The sequence below is a fragment of the Chroicocephalus ridibundus genome, chromosome 3, assembly GCF_963924245.1.
Source record: "Chroicocephalus ridibundus chromosome 3, bChrRid1.1, whole genome shotgun sequence".
In the NCBI taxonomy this organism is placed as follows: Eukaryota; Metazoa; Chordata; class Aves; order Charadriiformes; family Laridae; genus Chroicocephalus; species Chroicocephalus ridibundus.
In genome coordinates this window covers 70,820,452-70,844,113 of record NC_086286.1, presented here as the reverse complement: position 1 = coordinate 70,844,113, position 23,662 = coordinate 70,820,452, and the positions used below count along the sequence as shown (strand labels likewise).

Sequence of the window (23,662 nt, the reverse complement as noted above, 5' to 3'; positions counted from 1 at the left end):
CTCCTTGATTGTCCTAGGTAGTTTTGCAAATCTTGGATAGTGCTATTTTGTGGTTTGGAGTTTTTTGTGGTTTTTTTTTTTTTTTTAATGTAAAATGCAGGTCTTACCTGTGCTTTTATGTTTACACTTGTAAACTTTTTGTTTAGCACAGAAAATCACATCTTCGTTTCATCCAATTATCATCTAAGTGACATCTTTTTTGACCTGTTGAAGTTTGCTGCAGAATATCTTGTGATGGGAGGAAGATTAGTTTACTGGCTGCCGATATACAGGCCTGAGTATGTATTCTTGATTTCTGGTATGTAGTATGTCAGAACCGATGTTGCTATGTTCTAACTGTGCTTTCTTTTGGAGCATAGTACAGATGGAACTTCCATAGTACCATCACTTAAGAGTAATGTTCAGACTTCATATTTTAAAATTTCATATGAGGGAAAGCAGATTTTGAAATAAGGGTTTTGGATGGAGATAATTCCTGACTATTACCAAAAAGAAAAAAGCCTTCACATGTCCTTGACAAATGCATGTCCAATCGGTTGAGGTTAAAACTTAGAAAATTAGACTTTCAAGGTGCAGATAGATTTCAAAGATAGTAGTAGCAAGGATCTTATTAATATATGTTTCTATTAGAGTACTTGATAGAGGTGCATGACAAAGTCCTGTAAGAGAACATTCCTGTCTCTTTGGCGTTTGGCACTTCTACTTTAGCTTTCTTCTGACATCAGAAAGTCAAGTGACCAAGAGATGGCAGTGAGAGGCAGGAAGAGTAGGGGAGCAGCCCTGTTAGGGACGAGAGAGGCCAGCAGAGACTGCGGGATGCTGTCTGCTCAGTAGTGCAGCCTAGGATTAGAACTGGGTTTAAAAGGAAAGACATCTGTTTGCCTACCTTACTTGAGCATCTCTTATCTAAGATTTTGAGGCTTGGGGTGGTTTTTTTGGTAGAATTGGTATCTTAGGCTTCTTCTCTTGTAACACTATTCATAAACAAAGCAATGAGTGCCATTAACAGTATTATAGCTAATTGTTCAAAATGACTGTCTATACATGCTTAACCCTGACAGGCCATCTGTAGCTGTGAATTCTTAGATTTCCATGTCAATAAACTCTGTTTGAAATTACTGAATTTATTCTATCTGTTAAGATACCAGAGCTTTTTGTCTGCTCATTGAGCATTGGTAAGAGCATGCGTCCTCAGTACAGCAGTATAAAGTGCTTAACTTTAGATAACTATGAACTGCACATTCTCGTTTTACTTGAGTTGCTGTTTTGGGGACGTCAGTGCTCTCAAGCTTTAGTTGGGTTACCTCTTAAAAAGTAAATTTGTACATACTACTATGAATTGACTTTATTCAATGAAGGTTGAAATACTGAAGCCACTATATTAGCACAGAATGTTAGTACAGTCACTTCATTTTCAGCTGTAATGATGAACACAGGAACAAACATTAAAGCAAGTGTGTGGGGGGAAGATAAGATACTGTCTACTTACCTGTTGTGTTATCAAATATCCCTTGGCAACACCTGCCATCAGGTTCATGTGTTATTTGAGATTCTAGTGTATTACCTTAAATTAAAAACAAAACTGGATTAAAATGGGTGTCTGTTTAAACCACTGCTACTATATTTCTTATTTGATAATGTTCCGAGTTCTACCTGAAAGAATGTAGAAATATATGCATTAATGCTAACAGACAAGGCTTTTAAACAAAGTGATAATGATCTCTCCCTCTGCAAGATAGCATCTCACTCCAAAGTTTACTCTTTCAATCTGACATTGAAATCATTGTTGAGTCTGAATTCTTTTAATTCCTTTGCAGTCAGGCTTTTAGAGGGTTATGAAGAGAAACTTCTAAGATGTTGTGGCAGAGTGCCTACCTTTGTAAGAGAGAAAGGCAGTTTGGTACTAGGGGCATCAAAAGTCCTGTGTAATAAAAAAAAAAAAAAAAAAAACCAAAACAGTTGAGAATTAATTTGACTGTCCTTTGTCAAAAACATGCAGAACGTTCACCTAGCAGAAGTATTGACTTGATTCCACACATGAGAAGTGACTGAAAGGTTGTTTTGCAATCTGGAAGTCTTGGAACAATGCAAAGAGGCAGTACTGTTCTGGTTTTTTTCCTATTTACAAGTCTGTATTTGGTATTGTCTTAGTTGTTTAACAGCTCACTGTTATCTTTGAGAAATGTCAAGATTTCCATCAGCACCTAGATGGGATTCTATTTTGAGTTGTGTTGCATTTGACTTCTCTTTCTCCCAGAACTCCCATTTACTTTGTAAAGTGCGTTCAGAAAATCCATTTTTATACAGAAAAAATATGAAGCTCATCCTCTTTATCTTTTAAGTTCAAGTGATAGGTGTGAAAGTTGTTTAGTTCTGCTTCTTAATGTCTGACTTCTGTTGACCCCCAAGCATTGGGGAATCATGAAAGCAAGCATTTCGTATGAAATCATAGTCACTGACAATACCATATGCTGTTTTTTGTATGATGTTGTAGTAGCTATTACAGGAAAGCAAATTACAAAAACTAAGACTAAATGGCTGATCAATTATATAGGAAGGATGTCTGATCTCATGTTTATCTTATTAGCTAAGTCAATACTTCTTGCTCCTATACTCCCATGCAAAAGTCTTAAATCCCTAAATTCCTCTTTCAGCATTTGGAGAAATAGAAGGATTGAAAGCAATCTAGAGAAAGCTGTTTCTATAGAAAATAGTATGCTTATGAGATAGGGGCATTTAAAACACTGTAAATGCTTGCTTCTATAGACAGGATTTAATTGCAAGCCAGCATTGCTACCATCTTATGTTAAAAAATAATGTGTTCTTATTTCTTCCGTTTAGAAAAAGTAATTTCAATGCGATACATTTATAACACCGAATTCTGATGTCCAGGAATGTCACTGTTTAATAAGAGCTGGGTTAAATCGATTTGGAATTGAAGTGTAATGGTCCCCTTTTGGGGAGCCAGAGTTAAGTCTCTTGTTCCTGCAATTTTATGTATGTTGACTGTGAAATACATTTTTAAAATCACAGTTCTGATTGGATAAGTTATTACTCCTGATTGGCTGAGATATTTTCTACTTGAAATTATACAGGTAGGCCTGTGTGCATACATTAGCGTCATGTAAATACATGTAAAAAATGTGGGGGGTGCTCTTTACTGTGAGGTTTTAATTCTACACATCTTATGTCACAAAATGATTGGAATATATGCTGTAAAAACTCGAGCACCAATACGTGAATTTCTTTCATTAGATTAAAATGCATTGCAACTTCCTAAATGTAAGCCATTTTGTGAAGAATCCGTATGAATTTTGTTTCAGATGCAAGTCTTCCAGTTCATGAGCTTACAGCTCTGTGAATGTTTATTTCTTCCAGATATACAGAAGAGATCGTTCCCCGCCACCCGTGCCTGAAACTTATTAGCAACTGTGAGCAGATGCTTTCCAGCCACACATCAAGGCGCCTGATAACCATGGAAAAAGTGAAAGAATTCAAGGTAAGCTTGAATTCTTGATTATATTGTGTGAAATAGTAGCTATTGCATTCATGAAAAGTTTCTGTTTTTCAACATTTGATCCTTATTTCTATCACACTTGAGGCTTTTTTTTTATAATAAGAGTTAGAGCTTTTGTAAAATTGCCACACGTTTCTTTAAAATAAATTGGGTAGTGTTTTAAGGGACTGTTCTGGTTTTGGTTTTGGTCTTTTTTTTTTTCTCCTGAGTTTTTGATAAACTTTTCATCCTGAGCAAGCTACTTAATAGTGTGAAAGAGGTCTTTGAACTTATGGTTACTTGTGAAAGTTGCATGTGCTTTTCTTGGAAAACTGAACTCTGTGAATCCCATCCACAGAGATGCCTAAGTTCCCGTTGATTCCAAAATGTAATTTGGTGGCCAAGTAAATACTAAATGCCTTTGTGGGTCTTGCAGTATAGGTAAACCATATTCAATTCTGTTACTTCATTTTTAGAGTGGTACTCTTCAAGCTTTTGAAATAATATTGTAGCTGTGACATAAGTACGGTGAAGCACACTGGCATTTATTTTTTTGTTTGTTTGTTTTGGAATATGTTAAGTGCCTCTCCTGGGGCATCGAGACCAGGGAATATTGCATTCGGGTCTCCTTTCCATTTTTGCTGATTCTCTCACCTAATACTGTTAAAAGAGATGCTAAACAAAGGGGAATCAATATTCTTAATGAAAACACATGCAAACGGTGAGCAGGTGTTTTTAGTGCATTCCTTGGCAGTTGGAAGAGGTATTTTAAATGACAGGAGATACAGTTGGACTGCTGTGTCTGCATGGTGCTTGCACTAATAACGCAGCAGGGTTTCAGTACTGCATTCATAATGCTAATGATGACAGAGATTCTCAAGCAACACCTGATTTTTATTTTATTTTTTTTAAAACACTGTACGTGGAGTTCAGAGCCAGAGATGCCAACTTCACCAGTAGCAAACCCAGAGGGTAAATTTTGAAAGTTTTTGACATGTATGTCTAAGGGTGTTCATGGAAGTTTTCTGCACGAGTTCTATTATTGACAGTGCTATAGGATAACATGTTCTAATTTTAAAAATCTATTCACCCTTCTGCGAATAGACTTTCATCATTTGTTATTCTTGTTTTGTGCATCACCTGTTCTTCAGTACATGCTTTGACAGGTTGATGTCTGGAAACGCTTAGCTCTGAGCACCTGAGTCTAGCTGGCAGGCTTACTGCTTAGATAAAACTGCACAGGTGCTTACACTCAGGACTCCAGATGTCTTCTAGATAATTTAAAGATACCAGAACCCATGTGCTGTTTCTGATGATGTAAAACTTGTCCAAATAACAAAATACATATTGACTCCTTAGCTAGTGCCTGCTTGGTTTAGGGTCTTGTTGTCTAACTATCTAAGATTTCCCCACCCCAGCATCCCTTACTTGGGACGTGTTTTTTCCCGTTTTAATATCTTGAACGACCTATTTATTTTATACTTCTGACACACAAAGTATGATCATAAAGTTCAATAGTTGCAGTTCTTCCCAAATGAAAGAGTGAATTTTTATGAGTATACATGCGTTTGTTTCCAGACAGTTCTTGTCTGCTTTACTAAACTGATTTGTAACAGTCAGTCACAAATACCTTTTAATTCAGCTTAGTGTAGTACTCACAAGTGGCTAAGAAGTTTTACAAATCATGTAGTGTCATTATGCAGTCCTTCAGTTTCCCCAGTGTTTGCCACCAATAACGAATTGCAGATTTCACAGGAAACTCACTTTCACTATTAACAGTCTCATCTCTTAACTGGAAATGAATTCAGTCAGTTACTGAACATGAAATCGGTGGTGCAATTTGATTGTGCTTGTAATATAAAAGAGACACAAAGTAAAAAGTGAATGTGTCTAGTTGTAGTATTGATCTATCATAATTAATCAGAAGCATGAAGATCATAAATATTGGATTCAAAACATCACAGAAGGTTGTATATAACTCACTGTCTTGTAGGCATCCACTCTGTTCTATTTAAGTTTACGATGAAATCGTGCCAACTGGAAAAGATTTCTTACCGAACACAGTGTTGGTATGAATAGACTTTTCCAGCACGTGCACAATATGAGCAGAAGAGATGTTTGTTTTTTAATATTTAGGGCATTTTTGCACAGCTACGGTAGTCATTAGTAACTCCCCTCCTCCCCAATCTTCAATTATAGTGATAATAATAAAAGTAAATGAAGGCAGTTGTTGTAGAGGGCAGCTAGCAGTAGCCACCTGGCAACTTCTAGCCTTCTAAAACTCTGAAGGCAGAAGAATTAGAGAAGCGAAGCACAGGAGTGTGGAATGGGAGAGGAACAAAACAGAAGCGATAGGAGGTGAGAGCTTACTAGTCTGATGTATTGCTTTTTTTCTATGGACATTACTGTCCCTTCTGGTATTAAATGGATAGGGATCTCCCCAATCTCTCTTTAAACCTGAAATAAAACTTTGAATTGATAATCGTAGTGGACAGGACAGTAAAAACACAAGTTCAGCTCTCCAAAGACTGTAGGCATTCGTGTGTAAGAACTGAAATACAGTGGCAGTGGAAAAATGAGAATCCCTTGGCCGAACAGATTCACGTTATAATATCTGTCAACTGTGATCCACTAGGAGTCCAGTCTTCTGCTTTAGGTCATAGGAGGTTTGAACCAGTTCTTCCAGCCCAAATCAATGGAAGGTACATTTTCACTTTGGCCAGTTTATTTTTCAAAAGCCTTAAAAAATACAGTTATGTAAGACTGCCACCTATATCTGAATTGTCATCATTATTTTTTATTTAAATGTCAAATAACTGGTAAGTGGTTAATCAGTAGGTAAATAGGAGTACAAAAACTTACACCAGTATTACTACAGCGGTTCTTGGTAATCTGTATTTGGTGATCAACCAACGGTTTTCGGAAGGGGTGGACTTATGAACAGCGTTTAACTCTAGCGTTGTTTGTTGTTCCCTTTCTTTACAACAGTATGTCTACCTTTCTGTTTTCTGATGCTTGTTGATTTCCCTATGCTGAATTATAATTCAGCTGTAGCTGAATAATTTGTTTAATTTCTCTGCTGGCTGTTTTACAGAAATACGTTATCTATTTGGCTGGTAAATGCTACCTAGTTCTGAAGTTTCTAATCAGGACTTCTAAAAAAAAATATTGTGGGGGAGCTCTGTAATTGACAAGGGCTCAGAGAGATACCTAGAAGTTTCTGCTGTTTCTAGAATTTAAATTATTCAAAGTGAGAACCAGGGATGATAATAAAGAATGACCAGGGATTAACGAACATCTTCAGTTCTGACTTTTACAAATAAAGGAAAAAGTCTTTGTCATCTTGGTAGTGGTGGCAGACTGGGAAAAGAGCTGGCTTGGTGCCAAGTTGACTGATCACTGCTGATCAGTGTTGGAAATTATTTCTTGGGAGGTCTCACTGTTTTGTGTTGAATAACCAATTACAAACTTTATGCCTTGAAAAATATGTACAGTTGTTTCACAGGAAATAAGTGAAAAAAGCTACTTGCCCGTAGATGCAGCTGTACTGAGCATTACTACTCATGAGCAGTACTCCTTATTCCTCTTCCAGAGGAGGAAAGAGACTATCTCCCTTAAAACACTGTGGTTCAACTCTGTTCCCTGAATTTAAACCTTTTTTAAGAAAAAGCAAGAGAAACAAAAAAAAACCCATCCATATTGACTGCACTGGGCAGTTAATACACTAGAGGGAGAGTTGTCTCTGACACCCTCCATAAGAGACATATCTTCTCTTACTGCAAAACATTCCTGCCAAATATTTAAAGTTCATATTCTACCAATTTATGCTACTCAAGATAGAGCTTAACTGAGGATGTTTGACTGGCTTCCTTACTGAAACAAGCTGGTGCCTCATGCCCAGGCAAATTCTAGTGCAAATAGTCACAACAAATTGTTTAACAGATGACTTTTGACAACTTCTTATCTCTGTAGCATTGAATGCAGCATGTCCCTGGTGTTCAGATTGCACCCATTCATCTCCCAGTGTAGATATAAAATGCCCTAAGTTAGAATTTGTTTGGAAATCGTTATTCTCTGCAATCCAACAATTCCTTTTACTTTGATCAGTTCTTGTGTTGCCTATAAAACTGTTTTGACTAGTAAATGTCAACAGTGAATGGCATCTCCGGGTCGTTCAGGCTATCTTATTTTCTTTTCCCTTTTTTAAGAAGCAATTCTCAATCTATTCTTTTTCTTTAAAGCAATTACCATCTGTATTGGGCAGTCACGTCTGTACAGGGGAGAGGTAAGGAGTGGAAGCTCTGAAGCTGGAATTACTGTGATGGGGGCCAGGAGCTTCCTTTGTCATCTCTTCCAAGAAATGCGTGCCTGACTGCAGATCTCCTCTTATCTAGTGAGCAATGATTTGCATATCTTTTGATGAGGCCTGGATTTGCAAAATGGATTCTGCTGTGGAGTGATGCACCAAGCCTGTTTCCATTTGATGAATGCAGATGCTCCTCTTACAGCTCTGTTTAACTTGAAGTTTGTTCTCTTACATATCATATCCTCTCTTTGCCCTAACCAGCTTGGGGGGTTGAAGGGGTAGTTCCTTTCTTCCTTCCTCCCTTCACCCTGAATCAGCATTTTGTTACTTAAGGAATCAAGATGAATGGTGTACAGATGTGTGACCTCTTAGAGGTTGTGGGGATTAATTTTTATGTTAAAATAATGTTGACCCAGGTATCATTATCTTTGAGGGTCAAATATCCCATTCAGTTCTCAAAACAAGCAAATTATGTAGAATTACATTTAAAGCACACCCAAAAGGTTTCAAAATATATTATATGTTTAGGTCAAAGAAGGATTACTGACCTGCAAATTCAGGGGAAGAATAAGCGCTCTCTTCCTCACAGTGGCCCTGTATAAGAGACCTGGAGAAGCGGGTAAAGGCTGGCTGTGGGAGGAGAGTTATCTTAAGTCCTCCTTGTTTCCTAACTGCCAATAGTAACTTTTTTTTTTTTCCCCACGGACATGTTAAAAGCCTGTTGATCGTCAGCCTGAGAATGGTTTTAGAGATGGCAGTCTCATAGGTGACCAAAAGGCAATAGATAGTACTGTGTCTACAGTGGCTTTACTGAGGTCATTTTCTGCTGCTGTTTTCCAGTATTGCAGTATTTAAATAGAACTAATTGGCTGCTACCGGTGTACATGCTTTACATGTTTGATATCTACATGGCACTTAACACTTAGCAAGTTAATTTGAGCCAGTGGCATCCTGCTGCTATCTGCTAGGTTAGCAGATGAGAACTACATCATTGGATTATCTTCTTGTGTCCAGAAGAGGGCACTTGTACATGCACACTAACCTCTTGCTATGTTGAAAAACCTTTTGTTTCACTCCTTCAGAATGCATATTAGGGTATCCAAAGCAAGATGAGGTGTTGATCTTGCTAGGTGAAAGCCTGAACAGGCTACAAAATAGCTGAAAGCGGGCGGGACTGTCCACTACAATTCAGCTGATTCTTACATTGTAATACTTTTGTAATGGATAGAAATACTGACTTAAGTCTACTTCCATGTCCCTATTACTTACGCTAAAGCATTCAACAGTAACCTCATTTTCAATTACAAACAAATAACCCTGAACTGAAACTTAGCTAATGAACCAATCTGTATGTTGCTGCATTGATGAAAAAAATATAGTAATGAGGATGCATTGAGAAGAAGCATTTAGTGGGATAGAGGTTTAGTTCTGTCGTATGCTTGTTTTTATTTTCTCTTTGTACAGTTCAGTTGTTCTGTGTGGGGCTGTTTATCTCAGTTCCATCCTGCTATTGAGCATAATAAACTGACATCAACCATAAGCGTGAAATGGTTTTTAAAAGTTGCCATCAGTTTTCTTTAGCGCTCAGATGCAAGTTTGATGTATTGTTTATCTGAGAGTATTGATAACTTTAGTTGACAGGTATCTTAATTGTATAAAGCTGCAGTACACGGTGAACTAAACCTTTGTGTATATAATGGGCCAATTTTCTAGACTATGTTCCTGGCTGATGTCAGCTAGGTATTATGTGTAGGGATTTACTGTGTCAACTTTTAACTTTCAGAAGTACCTGAATACTGCACAAGAAAAAAATCCTCCGATAGCCTAAAATGAGCAGGAACTCATTTTAGTTATTTGTGGCGGTCTCCGGTTTGTATCTGCCTTCCACAAACCTATAAGTGATTAGTTTCCTGAAAAAAGACTGTCTGGAGAATTCAATCTTTGTATTTTCCTTTATAAAAGGCTGTGTGGCATAGTACGTATGCTCTCATTTTTTCATGCAAAGGTTGGATTCTGGTGATGTTAGCTGAGATGTTTCCAGTGATGCAGCACTGCTAAAACTTCAAGTGTCTGGTACTGACAACTTGCATCATTGCAAAATGTACAGAGTAAAATAATGAAAATTTGAATGAGTAGGTAAAAAACAAAACAAAACAAAAAAAACCCAACAAAAACTCCTTGTCTGCTTACAGCTTGTATTTGATCAATTTCAAATGAGAATCCATTGCATGTGGATTTTCAGTTCTGTTAAATATTAAGACTTTGCAGTAGGATGTATGTGTTCTTGTTAATCCTTATGGAAACCTTAGCATTCTATTTCTGGAATTCTTTAATCAATCTAATGACTTAAATGTTTGCCATTGAATTGGGAGGAAAAAAAAAAACAACCAAAAAACAACAAAACAACCACCGATCAACCAGCTTTACTCTTGCTTGTAATTGTCTGAAAAAATCTGGAGGAAAACCAATGGCAAGACACGCTCAACATACTACCATAAACCCTAATGCTTGCATTTTGACCCTAATGCTTGCATTTTGATACCATGCAGGATCAAGATCAGAATTCTTACTTATTGGACGGTCAATATACGCCATACAGGGGACACAATTCATTCCGTGAGAAGTATTTCAGTGGTGTGACAAAGAGGATTGCCAAGGAAGAAAAGGACAATCATAAGTAAAATGTAATATAAACAGATTAAAAAATGAGGAAAGAATGAAGATCGTGTTTCTTTGTAAGGACATCTGGATGTGAACATTCATTTGGATGCTTCAGAAAAATAAATACTGCTTTTAATTTTAAAACAAGATGAAACCCACAACACAGGTTGAGAGCAGTTCTTTTTAATTAGCTTTGTTTATAGCGAATTTTATTGTACAAGTTTTTTGAGTCTTATTTAATTTATATTTGTACTTTCAAGTACTAATGATGATTGACTAAAACCATTATTATTGCTCTTTCACCATTAACGTTTACAAAAGAGTAGTAGTATTATTTGGCTTCTTAAACTGTGAACATCTGGCTGTTTTAGAAACACGTGGTGGTGATAAAGGGTTGCTTGTTAAGAAGATCATTTTCATTTGTTTTGTTTTTTTGTAAATGGTATACAATAAAACAGAAAAGATTGATGTGAGTTTTTTTTTTTTTTTCAATTGTTGCATGCAATAATTGCTTGTATGAATTCTGTTTGCTCTGGCTCAGGCAACCAGTGTTTGAAACAAACAAAAAACACAAAGAAACAAATGCACTCGTGCGCGCACACACACCTCCCCAAGAAGAAGAAGCCTCTGTGACCTGAGAAACTCTGGAGAGCTTGTTAAATCCTGTGAAGCCTGTCCACATCTGAAGCTCATCTGTACCTTGGATTTGCTTTTGCATTCCTAAACCTTGACTCTTGGTCAAGCCAACTGTCTGCAATTTTTGGTTCAGAAACTGATAGTTAAAGCAGTAACAACAAGAGCATAAAATCAGTAATGGTTCCCTAATGGTATTAAGCCTAATCAAATCTTTGAAATTGAAGCTGTATTTGTTGAAGGGCGAACTTTGCTGAATCCCCACCATGTCCATCATGAAAATACCTCATTTGAAAACCACTAAGCCCATTAATTCAAGATGTTAATGGCTCTTCTCATTTTGGTGGTCAAATATGGTCAAATGTTCTTCAGCAGGGCGTTGGTGAATGTATCTACTCGCTCCAGCCAGAGAAAGCCTTGCTTCTCAACTTGCTGCGAGTTACTGGCTGTGGTTGTGCTACAGTCTTTGTAGATTATAATCTTTAAGTGCCTCTCCAAAAAACAAATGATGCCTAGGAAGGCACGAGTCTTGTGGGTATCTGATCAAGTTCATTAACTAAATTTGCTCTTCTGTGTGTTGTAGTCCTCAGCTGCAACAGGGAGAGCTCACATACTCAATGACAACTTTGTCTGACCTTCTGGATCTAATCTATGGTGTATTAGGAGGTTCTGAAATAGTGATTTATTTTCTGTGTTTCCATTATAAATCACTTTGTTTTGAGACTTTTAATGTCAGCCATATAATAGTTGTTCTGGGCTAAACTTGGAGCGAGATCAAAGCTCTGAAAATTTTTTCAAAAGCAGAATTTGAATTGATCACTTTCAAATACTACATCAAAAAAATTACTGCTTCTGAAAAACTGTCTTCGTGTAACTTCTGACTTCAATTTTAGCATTGCAATTTGGCATTCAGCTTTTATTACTTTACAAATTAAAATTACTTTCTGTTCTTCATAGGCAAGGAATTTTTCTAGATGGATTTATTATGTATTTATAACTTCATTTTCATAAAAGTTACCTTACATAGACATGATCTAAATGGTTATACAAGATGTAAGGTAGTGGCAAATCTGGCTCAGTCTATTCAAAGAGAATGATTTAGTTTATTTCTCCTCTGCCTGGTCCAACTTTTCGTCCATTCAGCAGCGGTGGTGTGGCCTCTGTTTAGCAGTTCATACATAACAGCTCTATCATTACTGAAGAATACCATTTTGAACAGAAACTCTTAAGTGTATTTGGGGTACTACCTCAACATCTGCTAATAAGGAATAGTTTAGAATTGGGATCAGATGTTCAAGCTCTGCTTGGTCCCCAACTTTAAAGCTATCATTTGGAAATATTCCTGATCTCTAACTTTCTCCTCGCTTAAAGTGCGTCCTCCAGCTTTCGTACACCCAGACTCGCAAAGCGGAGGTGTTTATAGCTGCAGAGCCGTGTCACAGTCCTTGCGCTCGCTCTAGCGAAGGACTGAGTTATCCTTTCGGCAGGATTTGGCCATCGATGGCCGCGGTTTCTGGCGCTTTTGTTCGATCTGGTTCCATTCAGTCTCTTTCCGTGAGGTTCCAGTTTCCTGTCCCTGGCAGGGAGGGTCATTTCACGAGCCCGCGCTGAACTCATGCCGTTGTCATTCTCTCCTTTGGGGTGGTTTGTGCCATTTTCCAGTTTTGAAAAATAAACGTTATTTTTGGAGCGCTTTGTTGCGCTGCAGCAAATTGGATAGAGGGAGGAGCTGAAAACGGCTGCGAGGTCATATGGGCAGAGGCTGTCTCCTGCTGCAGGGAGCGATTTGTGGAGGCAACAAAGGGAAGGAGCCCCCTCTTTTCACAGAACACCTTTGCCTGGTGGTGGTGTTCCTGGCTGCCAAGCTTCCCACGAATCTATAGGAAGAGGAAGTGGAAAAGTAGCAGAAATAGATTTTCTCTGCATTAATTATGTGCCCTATCTGCTTATCTCTAATATTTTTTTTAATTAGTGGCGAGTTGGAACAAGTTTGATAGAAAGTCAGGGTTTGATGAAGTTTTACAGATAAGCCAGTTTGACAGAAGGTCAAGGTTTGATGAAGTTCTACAGATAACAGGGAGCTGCAACTTTTCTTGAAATAGGCAGAGGTGTTGAAGAAAAAGACCCAGGTAATCTCCTCCAGGGAAAAGGTTGTAATACGAGTTCAACTCTAATTATCAGAGAACCCACATGGAAACAAGACCTGGGGACAAAAACTCTAACCATGATTTTTGTTGCCACTGCTACGACCAGTGCTGGTCCTGTTGCTTCTTGATCTTCTCTTTAAAACAAAAAGACCCAAATGAAAGCATACGAAGAGCTTTTTTAGAAGGAACGTAAAGGTCTTGGCTGAACTTTCCACTTCTACTGAAGCTGTGAGACCAGCTCACAAAAACTTAGACTCGGTGGTTTCTCCTCATCACTCCAATGAGAGGAGTTAAGCAGATGTGTCAGCTTGCTGAACATCTCAAGGAGAATGCAGTCCTCCCTTTAAACCAACCTAAGAAACTGTTGTCTGTTATTGGGACAACATCTGACTCTGGATCTCCTCTAGTAGAGCGGGATTTTTGTTTCCATACCAGCCGTGCTGGGCTTTGTGCTGGTACCATGCACTAAAGCAACTTCCACTCGCTGGATGTGGGCACTTCAACAGCAGCTCTTGAAGTTTGGTTTTGGTGGATCTTTCCTTCCTCTCTACCTGTTCAGTGGTGCTGGAAGACTGTGGTGGAAGTCCTTAACTGTTTGCCACCTCTTCTTTGTCCATTAAAGTAGTATGTTAGTTCAGAGTTGTGACTTGTAAGAGGGCCATTGGTACATATGGAAGTTGGCAGTAGGCAGTGAAATTTTTGTGAGTTCTCAGTGAAGGGTCATCTGTCCAAAAATACTGAAAAACACTGCTAAGAAGATAAAGTATGGGCTTTCTCTCACTGTTTCGATATTACAGTGAACTGTAGAGATGTTACAGGGAGGAAGCACCTTAATAATTCTGAATCTTCTCTTTCTTTCTCTCACTGCTTTTTAAGATTTCTTCTTAATGATTATTTCAACTCTCTCCAGGACAGCTCCACGGCCTTAGGGCCGCCATCCAGGAAGGGTGTCACAGAGAAGGTGACCCTGTGACTTTGCACTGTCCTCTGGCCACAGGTTTTCCAGAGACAAACATGTCCCGTGGGAGAGGGCAAGTCTGGAGCCGATGATACGCAGTGGTTACCAGTTTCCCTGTCGGACAGCAAGCAGCTCTGGGGTTAGCTGACAGGAGGCCGATGAAGTCTCCAGAAGACAAAGGTTGTTCTCTGCTGGCTCAGCTCCCGTCACCACCATGTTTCTCTTTTCTGACTCTCTAAGAAAAAATTAATGCGTTCTTTCTTTGCTGTTTAGCTTGGTCTCCAGTCTGAACTGAGGCCCAGAGTTGAACAAGGCTCTCTTTTCAGTCTGGAAACTTCTTCCCTGCTCCTAAAAAGAACAGAGTTGTGGGTACCCGGGAGAACAAAGAGGCCGGTATCCCTCTGCCTTTCTCTTCTGTTTGCTATTTGGAAAAAAAAAAAAAAAATTTTAAACCTTATTCTCTTATGTCATCGATTTTGGTGATCACTCATTTAAAACAGTGAAATATAACTTACCTGCCTCCGTGCTACCCTTTTTAATATGTTTCTTTGATGTTCTCTTATTGGCTTATTGGACTGTAAAAATCTGTTGATGTACGTATTCTCACAACTGTTTTCATTATAGTTGTCTATCACTGTGGCTGTTATTTTGTACAGTGCCTCTAATCAGTTACAGCTTTGCTGAGCCTGTGGATGTGGAGGACACCTCTCAAAAGAGATGTCAGCTCTCTTTCAGCTAAAAGGCCCATCAAACCCAAGATCGCAGAGAAAGGACAATCTCTCTGGCTACACTTAAGGGTATCGGACCTCCAGGCAGGTTTGCCAAGTAAGATCTTTTCAAATTCTTGTATGTTGCTTAAAACGAGCTGGGTAGCTGAAAGGTAAAATCCATTGATTAAGAGGGGAGATCTTAATGTCTTACTGCCACTGTTGTGATCTTTGGTATCTGTGCGCTCAGTGAGGTTCCTGGGGTGATACGTTGCAGATTGCTGACAGCCCAGAGCAGACGCTGCATGTCAGGTTTCACAAGGAGTATTTTGAGTACAACTGGGTAGGAACAGGACATTTTCCTTCATTTAAAATTCCCCCAAAGTTATTTTTTTTAAATTCAGTTTTCAGGTGATGGAAAGAGACTATGTGGTACGAAGATACGATGATTGCCAATGACCATCTGAGATTCTAATCCAAAATTTCTGTTGGTTAAATTAAAAAAAATCTTACCTTCTAAAGACGTCAAAACAGTATAGTGTTATCACTGTTTTAATTGTCTCCCAAACGAAATGTTATTAATCTTATTTAAGAAATACTTTTCAATTTTTTTTTCAATGAAAGTGCCTCTTGCTGTCTAAAATTCTGATCTAAAACTTGTTCTTCATGGATTCATTCTAATAAATTTTGCACTAATAAAGTGCAAAATAGCAGGTCATGTTACTGTATGTGATGGGATAAGTAATTAATTCTAATCAAATACATAACTCGTAGCTAAACAATCTCATCTCCATAAGGAGATAATATTGGCACGATAGACATGTAGCAATTAATTGTCATACTTCCGTCTACAAGAGTCTGTCCCGAAAGATGGGATGTCTCTGAGTGATGACCAAGGATGGATGTTTAGTGCCACGACCGGACAGCCCAGGGTGCCTTTGCTTTATCCTGAGACTGTTAGGAGAGATTTCCGCTGAAGATGAGGAATTATGCCAATGATTGCATTTTGGAACAAGACTAATCCTTCATCTGTCTTTTTTTTCTGTCGAATGCAGCACTGGGAGAAACGCAAGCAGGTAATTTCAGTACAGGATAAATTTAGATATAAAAGTTTTTAATAAGTAATAGTCAAGGTTCAAAAATACTGTGCCTTTTGGATGGAAATGAAATGTAGCTTTTGTTTATGTGGACTGTGAGTGGTTGGATGTGTTCAGTTGGAAGGATAGGTCCTTACAGGCAGTCTTCTCCACCGAGTTGTGGTACTGTTCTTCATGTGAGCGTGTGCGATGGGTGGAATGATGCTTCTCTGGCCACACTTCATGCCTTTATAAATTGTTCTGCTCCACAGGTTTCTTTTGAGGCTGTTTGCATAAAGCTGTGGGATCCTGCAATTAGAAGCGCCAGGCAGACTGCAATGTGTTTATTGCGGTAGCAGTTGTGGCAGAGACTAGGATAACCCGAATCATGAGCAGGACTCATAGAATCATAGAATCATAGAATTGCTGAGGTTGGAAGGGACCTTTAAGATCATCAAGTCCAACCGTTAACCTACCCTGACAAAAACCACTTCTAAACCATGTCCCTAAGTACCACATCTACCCTTTTTTTAAACACCTCCAGGGATGGTGGATCCACCACCTCCCTGGGCAGCCTATTCCAATGTTTAATAACCCTTTCAGTGAAAAAATGTTTCCTAATATCCAATCTAAACCTCCCCTGACATAACTTGAACCCGTTTCCTCTCGTCCTGTCACTTGTCACCAGGGAGAAAAGGTCAGCCCCCATCTCTCTACAACCTCCTTTCAGGTAGCTGTAGAGGGTGATAAAGTCTCCCCTCAGCCTCCTCTTCTCCAGGCTAAACAACCCCAGCTCCCTCAGCCAGTCCTCGTAAGGTTTGTCCTCCAGACCTCTCACCAGCTTTGTAGCCCTTCTCTGGACACGCTCCAACACCTCAATGTCCTTCTTGTAGTGAGGGGCCCAAAACTGACTCAACGCTCCTGTTGTGGGGAGAACCTTTTGTCTCGCTAAAAAACAAAGCCCTAGCAATTTAGGGAAGTCTTGGGAAGTTCCCACACTCTCTTCAAAATGTGTATGTGGCAGGGGTACTCCCTTGGATGCCGTGCTTGAACCTCACCCCTTTGCTCCCTGGAAAAAAAGTAGTGAAGTTATGTGAGAAAAGGGGCTGATTTTGCTTAATGGGTATGTATTTGTCAAAGTTGGCATTTGCAAAATGTCGTGTTTTAGTCTCCGTGGCTTGCAACAGGAGCTGTCACAGGTGTGTGTGTGCACCCATGGGTGGGTGCTTTGATAGTGGCTGCTGGAAAGCAGCTTCTTCAGTAGCGCGGTGCCTCTGCTCCATCCGCGAATTGCAAAGCAGCCGATACGGGCAGTGGTGAATATTTGCCCAATATTCACCACAAAGCGCCCAGGCACCCCCTGCGTTTGTTCTGCCTCCCTGTTCTGGTGTTCCCTCCTGGGAGCGACATGAGGAGCTGCAGGGCCGAACTCCACAAACTACTGCTCTTTGCGACCGGGAATGACCTGCCAAAAAGCCGCACGGGCCCCGTGCCGCTGGGGCCAGGGAAGCGGGACCTCCCCTCTCACCCCCGGCCGCCTCGCCTCTGCATAAAGCAAAGAAAAATTCTCCTTCAGTAAGAAACGAATTTTGTAATCATCATCAAACAGCGTTTGTAGCCTTATGTAAAGATGTCAAGGAAGACAAAGATACGGACTATTTCTTTATTAAATATAGATTTTCCTTTGGTTTTTCTTTTTACTCTAAAAGGAAGTCAAAACATGTTTGCGCCAAGAACTGTTACATCCAACCCCCCCCCCTTTTTTTTTAATTGTATTTTTTATATGCTTGGCAGAATTAATGATGAAAATCTTTCCAGCTGTGACTTTGCCAGAGTCCCTTTCTGAAGCTCCTACTAATTTGGATTAAAACTGGATGGATGAAAAAGCCTCAAACAGCAAACCCTGGCAGTCAATTTGCTGAGGCCCCACAGCGTATACTTCTCCAACTGTTCTTATCTTCTGAGTCACAAAAAAAAATAAAAAAGAATGAAAATAAGCAAACATAATTTTGTAATTACACAGTTGTTAGCGTTCTCCCTGCCTTTCCGCGACCCGGGCAGGGGCAGCGGGTGTCTGCGTGCAGGGCATGGACCACGCAGCCCGGGCAGGGCATCAGGGCATGGACCACGCACACGGCCATCGCCTCTCGCCCGCCCGAGCAGCCTCCCTGGGCTCCCCTTTGCGGGACGGACCTCTGGCTTTCTTGCAGGGCGAGCTTTTGATTGCAGGGTGTTGGAGTTTTTGTAAGCCCTGTCTCATACCAGCTGCTCTGCGTGTTCACAGCCAGCCTGCGTTTTAGGGAGAGTCGCCACGCTGGGAAGGGGCTGTTCAACACGGCAAAGGCGGGTGTGCAGTCTTGCCATCTCGGGGACGTGAAGCCACCCAGCATCCTAAGTTCTGGCTGCTGGGTGCTCACCTCGCTTGCTTAGTTCTAGCAGTGTTGGCGCCGTGTTTTCTTACTCTCCAGGCTTCCTGCAGCCAACAGCTGCAAGCTCTCCTACTGCCACAAACAATTAAATTAATTTCTTTAAATTGGACAGATCGATCTCTGGCAAGCGGCCCACGTTCCTTTCCCTCCTCCCTCTCGCCAGGAGAGTCTTCTGGAAGCTTGTAAGCTTACTATGATCTTGCTCAGCGTGTTCCTCTCCTGGTGACCATGCTGGGACAGAGAAAAGGCAGTGCTCCGAACATGGGCAGTGCCCTGGGATGCCGACAGCCTCTTCCCGTGGCCTTGCCCGCTCCATGTGTGAGGCTGCAGCTCACAAGGACGTCGGAAAGCTACCTGTGAGTACGTTAGCTCAGATGCCAGCGCTCGCCAGAGGGGATGGCAGGAGCTCCTCACGGCAGGTGGTCTGAGCACCTTGCTGACCTGCATGGAGAAGGAGTACTACTACTTATATTTATGGCATATTCTGTTAATTATTATGAACAACAGCAACAGCAGCTTTCCCAGATGGACCATTTAAAATGTTTGGTGAATCTGAAGATCATGAAGGACGTGGCCTCTGCTAAAGATTTATGGGGGACGGTGTAGGCAGCAGCATCTCCCGTCTCCAGGCGGTGCCTGCTGGCGCTGAAAGCCGTGCAGTCCCTCTGATCTCTTGCGGAAGAACTACCCCTTCCACTCATTTCCACTTGGCTGAGGGCTTCGTTTTTAAAAGGTGCGCTCCTTGTCACCATTAGCTGCTGGTTTTCTCCATTGGCTGTTGAGCAAGTGTGAGCTGCTGCTTGACAGGCTCCGTGAGCTGTGTCCCACCTGCCATGGAGGAGCAGGGGAAAGGCACAGTGACCGAGCTCTTCTTTCCTTCTCAGGACGCCTTGAGATAGGGATGAATGTAGTCTCGAGGAGGCAGGAAGGGGAAAGTGAAATGTCCCAGCTGAAGTCCAGCCCGGCTTTCAGTCAGGAGAGGCAGCACTGGGGCATATTTTCAGCCATCTTCTTGCATATTTCCATACCAAATGGGCGCAGTGAGGCTGGTTAATTCACCTTCATTTTATATATGCATGTCAGCTGCTGCTTCTGTGATGCTGGATAAGAATATTTATGAAATAGTTCTGCCTCTTCATTTTCATCTACTTCGTCCATCCCAAGATGGACCAATTTGTTTTTGATATCCAGCAAAAAACAAGAATTCAAGAAACACACAGGAGAGCAAACACCTAAACACAGAATAGCATCAGAATTGTCTAGGTTGTAAGGGACCTTTCAGATCATTGCATTACTAAACCATGTCCCTCAGCACCACGTCTGCCCGTCTTTTAAGTACCTCCAGGGATGACGATTCTACCACTTCCCTGGGCAGCCTGTTCCAATGTTTGATAACCCTTTCCGCGTAAAAATTTTTCCTATTGTCTAATCTAAACCTCCCCTGGCACAACTTGAGGCCATTTCCTCTTGTCCTACATCAAAAAAATAAAAATCTCTCCTTTCTTAGTGTCTTAGCAGTCACAGAATTTATTTCCCTTTGTCCTTTTGGCTGCCTTATCAGTTTTCTGGCTTATGATTTCTAGGAGTTGCTGCCTACTTCTCCTTTTTGCGTGAGTTATCTAAATATTTGTACGGCTAACTTTACTTCCCCTTTCACTACATCGTTACTTCATATGTATGATGCTTTGGGGAGCTGATGGGTGAGATACGAATCCTGCCTGGGAGTAGCGGATTACATTTCATGAAAGGTTCTGCAGATGAGTTATTGCTCCGCAGCAAGTCCCCAGCCTGCGGTTTCACAAGCAGGGAAGCTAATGTGACAGTGCAGTGCTGCTGAAAGGAGGGGGGTTTGCTGCCTTTTCCCCATTCCTTGGTCCTGGCTTTTCTCCCGCTGTGCTCAGCGGAATTGCCCACTCTTGCACTGACTCTGGTTCTTACTGGAGCCTTTCCTGTGCCAGTTCCACTTACTAAGCCAGCAGAAAACTGTTGCTTTTTGCTGAAAAAGATTACTGCGAGGGAGTGCCTTTTCTCCCATTGGAGGTGAGCTGTTGGATCAGCTCGCTGTGGTCCTGAAACTGTGGTCTCTGTCACATTACTCCTAGACCTCAGGCTGTCTGTGGAGACTGTGCAGCTCCTCGCTGGATCACCCAAGAGCCTCCTGGCAGAAGGAAAGCCGCTGATGTTCTTTGGTGTCACAGTGGGCTTTGTTAAACGTAAAAATGTGGAAGGTTGAAGATGATCAGCGGGCTGGAGCGCCTGTGCTATGAGGACAGGCTGAGAGAGTTGGGGTTGCTCAGCCTGGAGAAGAGAAGGCTCCGGGGAGACCTTATAGCAGCCTTCCAGTACCTAAAGGGGGCCTACAGGAAAGATGGGGAGGGACTCTTTATCAGGGAGTGCAGCAATAGGATGAGGGGTAACAGTTTCAAACTGAAGGAGAGTAGATTTAGATTGGATATTAGGAAGAAATTCTTTACTGTGAGGGTGGTGAGACACTGGAGCAGGTTGCCCAGGGAAGTTGTGGATGCCCCATCCCTGGGAGTGTTCAAGGCCAGGCAGGATGGGGCTTTGAGCAGCCTGGTCTAGTGGGAGGTGTCCCTGCCCATGGCAGCGGGGTTGGAACTAGATGATCTTTAAGGTCCCTTCCAACCTGAACCATTCTGTGATTCTATGATTCTATAAGAAGAATCATTAGCTGCCTTTCTAAACACAAATTGACCCTGTCTTTGAGAAAAGGAAATACAAACTAAAGTGAGAAGGTTTGCCTTTGGGGGTTATTTACACATTTGTAACTTACGCTTTATTGTGTTTTTCTTTTAAATGAAGAGCTATGTTTTTGCTGCTGAAAGCTTTCTTTTCTTGTGATCCAGGGAGAGGGAGTGCCAAAGGAACCATGTAGCCCAGAGGAACCATGAGGATCGGTAGTGGAGCTGCAACTGGGCTTTTGGCACCTCAGAGGGGTGTGAAGAGATTTGCAGTCCAGGGGCATTTACAGCCTCTCTTCAGGTTCTGGAGGATTTTAAGGTGTAGAAAAGTCCAGCCACTGTATGTGTCACAGCAGCAAAAAGTTCTTTTTTGTGTGTGTGACTGTGTGTCTTTAGTGATTCAGTGCTCTCTTTTTCAATACCTCCTAATTATTACTTCTGATTTCCTTTCAAAAATTCTCTCTCCAAGCTGATTTCGCTCATAATAGTTTCCAACACCGTGAAACTGTCCCTTTTTGGAGCAGAATGTGTTTCTGATTTGATCTTTGTCCTATTTGGATTTGCATCTCAGTGGCTACGGATTTTTTACTGAGAAATCAGTTCTTTTTTCTCAGTCTGTCAACTGAGGGGTGGCCTGGGATTCCTTTAATTTAGATGCTGCAACTTTTTTTTGACCCAGGCATTTCAAAGAGCATGCCTGGGTAGTTGGTGTGAGGATGGGCTGGGTTTCTTTGCTCTCTGAGTGTGGTTTGGTGAGATAGTCCTTCTCTCTGTGGTTAACGTCTGAGTAGCAGAACATAAACCAGATTCAACGCGTGAAATCACCGACTAGTTAATCCCACCCTGAATAGTACAGGGGGGCGGTTAAGGCAGCTACCCAGCAAACAGCAAACAGGAGTTTTGGGGGGTGTTTGGAACGAGGTGGTATGTGTGTGCTCATGGGGGTATTTGTACCCCGCATGCTGAGATGATGAAGTGGTACTAGAGTGACAGAGCAGCAGTTGTGACTGCAGTGGGTAGCCCAGATTTTATAACCTGCCTGAAGCCTGAAGGGGTTTTCTGTGTGTGAAATGCAAGCAGGTGTTCATCTCTGAGGCTGAGGACATCTTCCCATGTGAAACATCTGTCTTTGGGAATTCAGGGTGAAGACCCCTTTTATCTAGGGCTGTGGCCATTCTTTGTACAAATACATTGGAACTCAGGACTCCTTACCCTCCAAAGCTTCCAGATACGGAACTTACGTAATTAGTTTATGTAGTTATATAAACCATATGACCGTAATACTTGAGCGTCTTGCATTCTTGAATGCATTTGTCCTCACCAGATCCTTATGAAATAGGTATTCCCATTTACAAACATGACTTGCCCAAGGTCATACATGACGCCCATGGTAGAGCAGGAATTGAAGACCTTCCAAGTCTCAGGCTAGCTCTCAAACCACTCCACCATCTTTTCCTCTAGAGTTGACCACAACCAGCTCACAGCGCAGTACCTCCACTGTGATTTTTTTACGTGCTAGGAGATTGGGGAAGCAAAATGTAAATCTGTAAATCAAAATCTGGACCCAGCTGTGAAGCCAGTCATTTTGTAGGGTTCTGTTGCAGTATGTACTATTTTAATGCTTGTGGGCACCATGTTCCTTCATTTTCTTTCTAACTGGGAAGAACCAATGATCCATAAGAGTGTAGTGAAAATACATGAAAGACCGACTGATTTTTAAATTAGTGGGGAAATTCACAGTGAACTAGAAAATAATTGTTCACAATATACTGCACGTTCTCGTGAACAAAATACAGGTTATGTAAACTGCTTGGTACCATAAGCAAAAATGCAAGCAGATCTGTCAATGATTGTTAAATTTTGCTGGACAGTTAGTATGATCTTCAAGTAAAACTTTAAAGTTTTTAATCTGCACAATTGGTTTCATTCACTCTGAATTGTCATTTGTAAGGAAGGTAGTCTTTTGTTTTAAACTGAACTACAGCAAACAGATTAAGACCCAGGAAACTAAGAGAATTAATCCTTTATTGTAGTGGTTATCGTCAAAGCTTGTCTGAAGGACTTTTTCCACAAAAGACACAACTGTGTTAGGTTTTCCAAAAAAAAAATAAAATGGATATTTGTGGTTGCTGATGTCAAGAAAGACTAATTTATCTACGGAGCATTGCTAGTCTGTGAGCACCAATGGTACTGGGACTAAAACACACTCACAGAATTTCATTAAAACCGGTAAATTACTGGTGCTTATCACTCCACATCTAAAATAAGTGCCTGCTTTGTTTAACTCAGTGTTGTGTTGAGGTACTCAGTACAAGAGACACAAGAATAACATTTAATTTTTAAGAAAGCTTTATCTTATTAATGGCAGAGCTTCACAAGAGTCATATGAGAACGGAGATGTCATTTAAAACTTGCTGTTCTTCCATGTCACCTTCAGGCACGTTTTGCCAGATCTGAAATCTAGAGCGGTGTTGACACTATTCTCTCGCTCCAGAGAGAATAGACCATTCAGATCCTCCTCCATCACTCAGCAGAGCTGTGACAAGG

The 23,662-nt window shown here is 40.9% G+C and overlaps 1 protein-coding gene across 5 annotated transcripts in view; it reads left to right on the top strand.

Annotated features, from left to right (window-relative positions):
- The window catches only part of TRMT11 (tRNA methyltransferase 11 homolog), a 28,222-nt gene extending 17,291 nt beyond the window's left edge, over nucleotides 1–10,931 (top strand). For 2 of the 5 annotated variants that reach the window (XM_063329669.1, XM_063329671.1), the window contains 3 exons: nucleotides 147–278; nucleotides 3,379–3,499; nucleotides 10,352–10,931. In XM_063329669.1, coding sequence (XP_063185739.1) covers nucleotides 147–278; nucleotides 3,379–3,499; nucleotides 10,352–10,483 — 385 coding nt within the window. In that variant the 3' untranslated portion in view covers nucleotides 10,484–10,931. Of the gene's footprint in view, nucleotides 1–146; nucleotides 299–3,378; nucleotides 3,500–7,737 lie in introns of all 5 variants that reach the window. The other 3 variants (XR_010070347.1, XR_010070348.1, XM_063329670.1) reach the window with 3 other exon arrangements.
- Nucleotides 10,932–23,662: the final 12,731 nt, after the last annotated feature.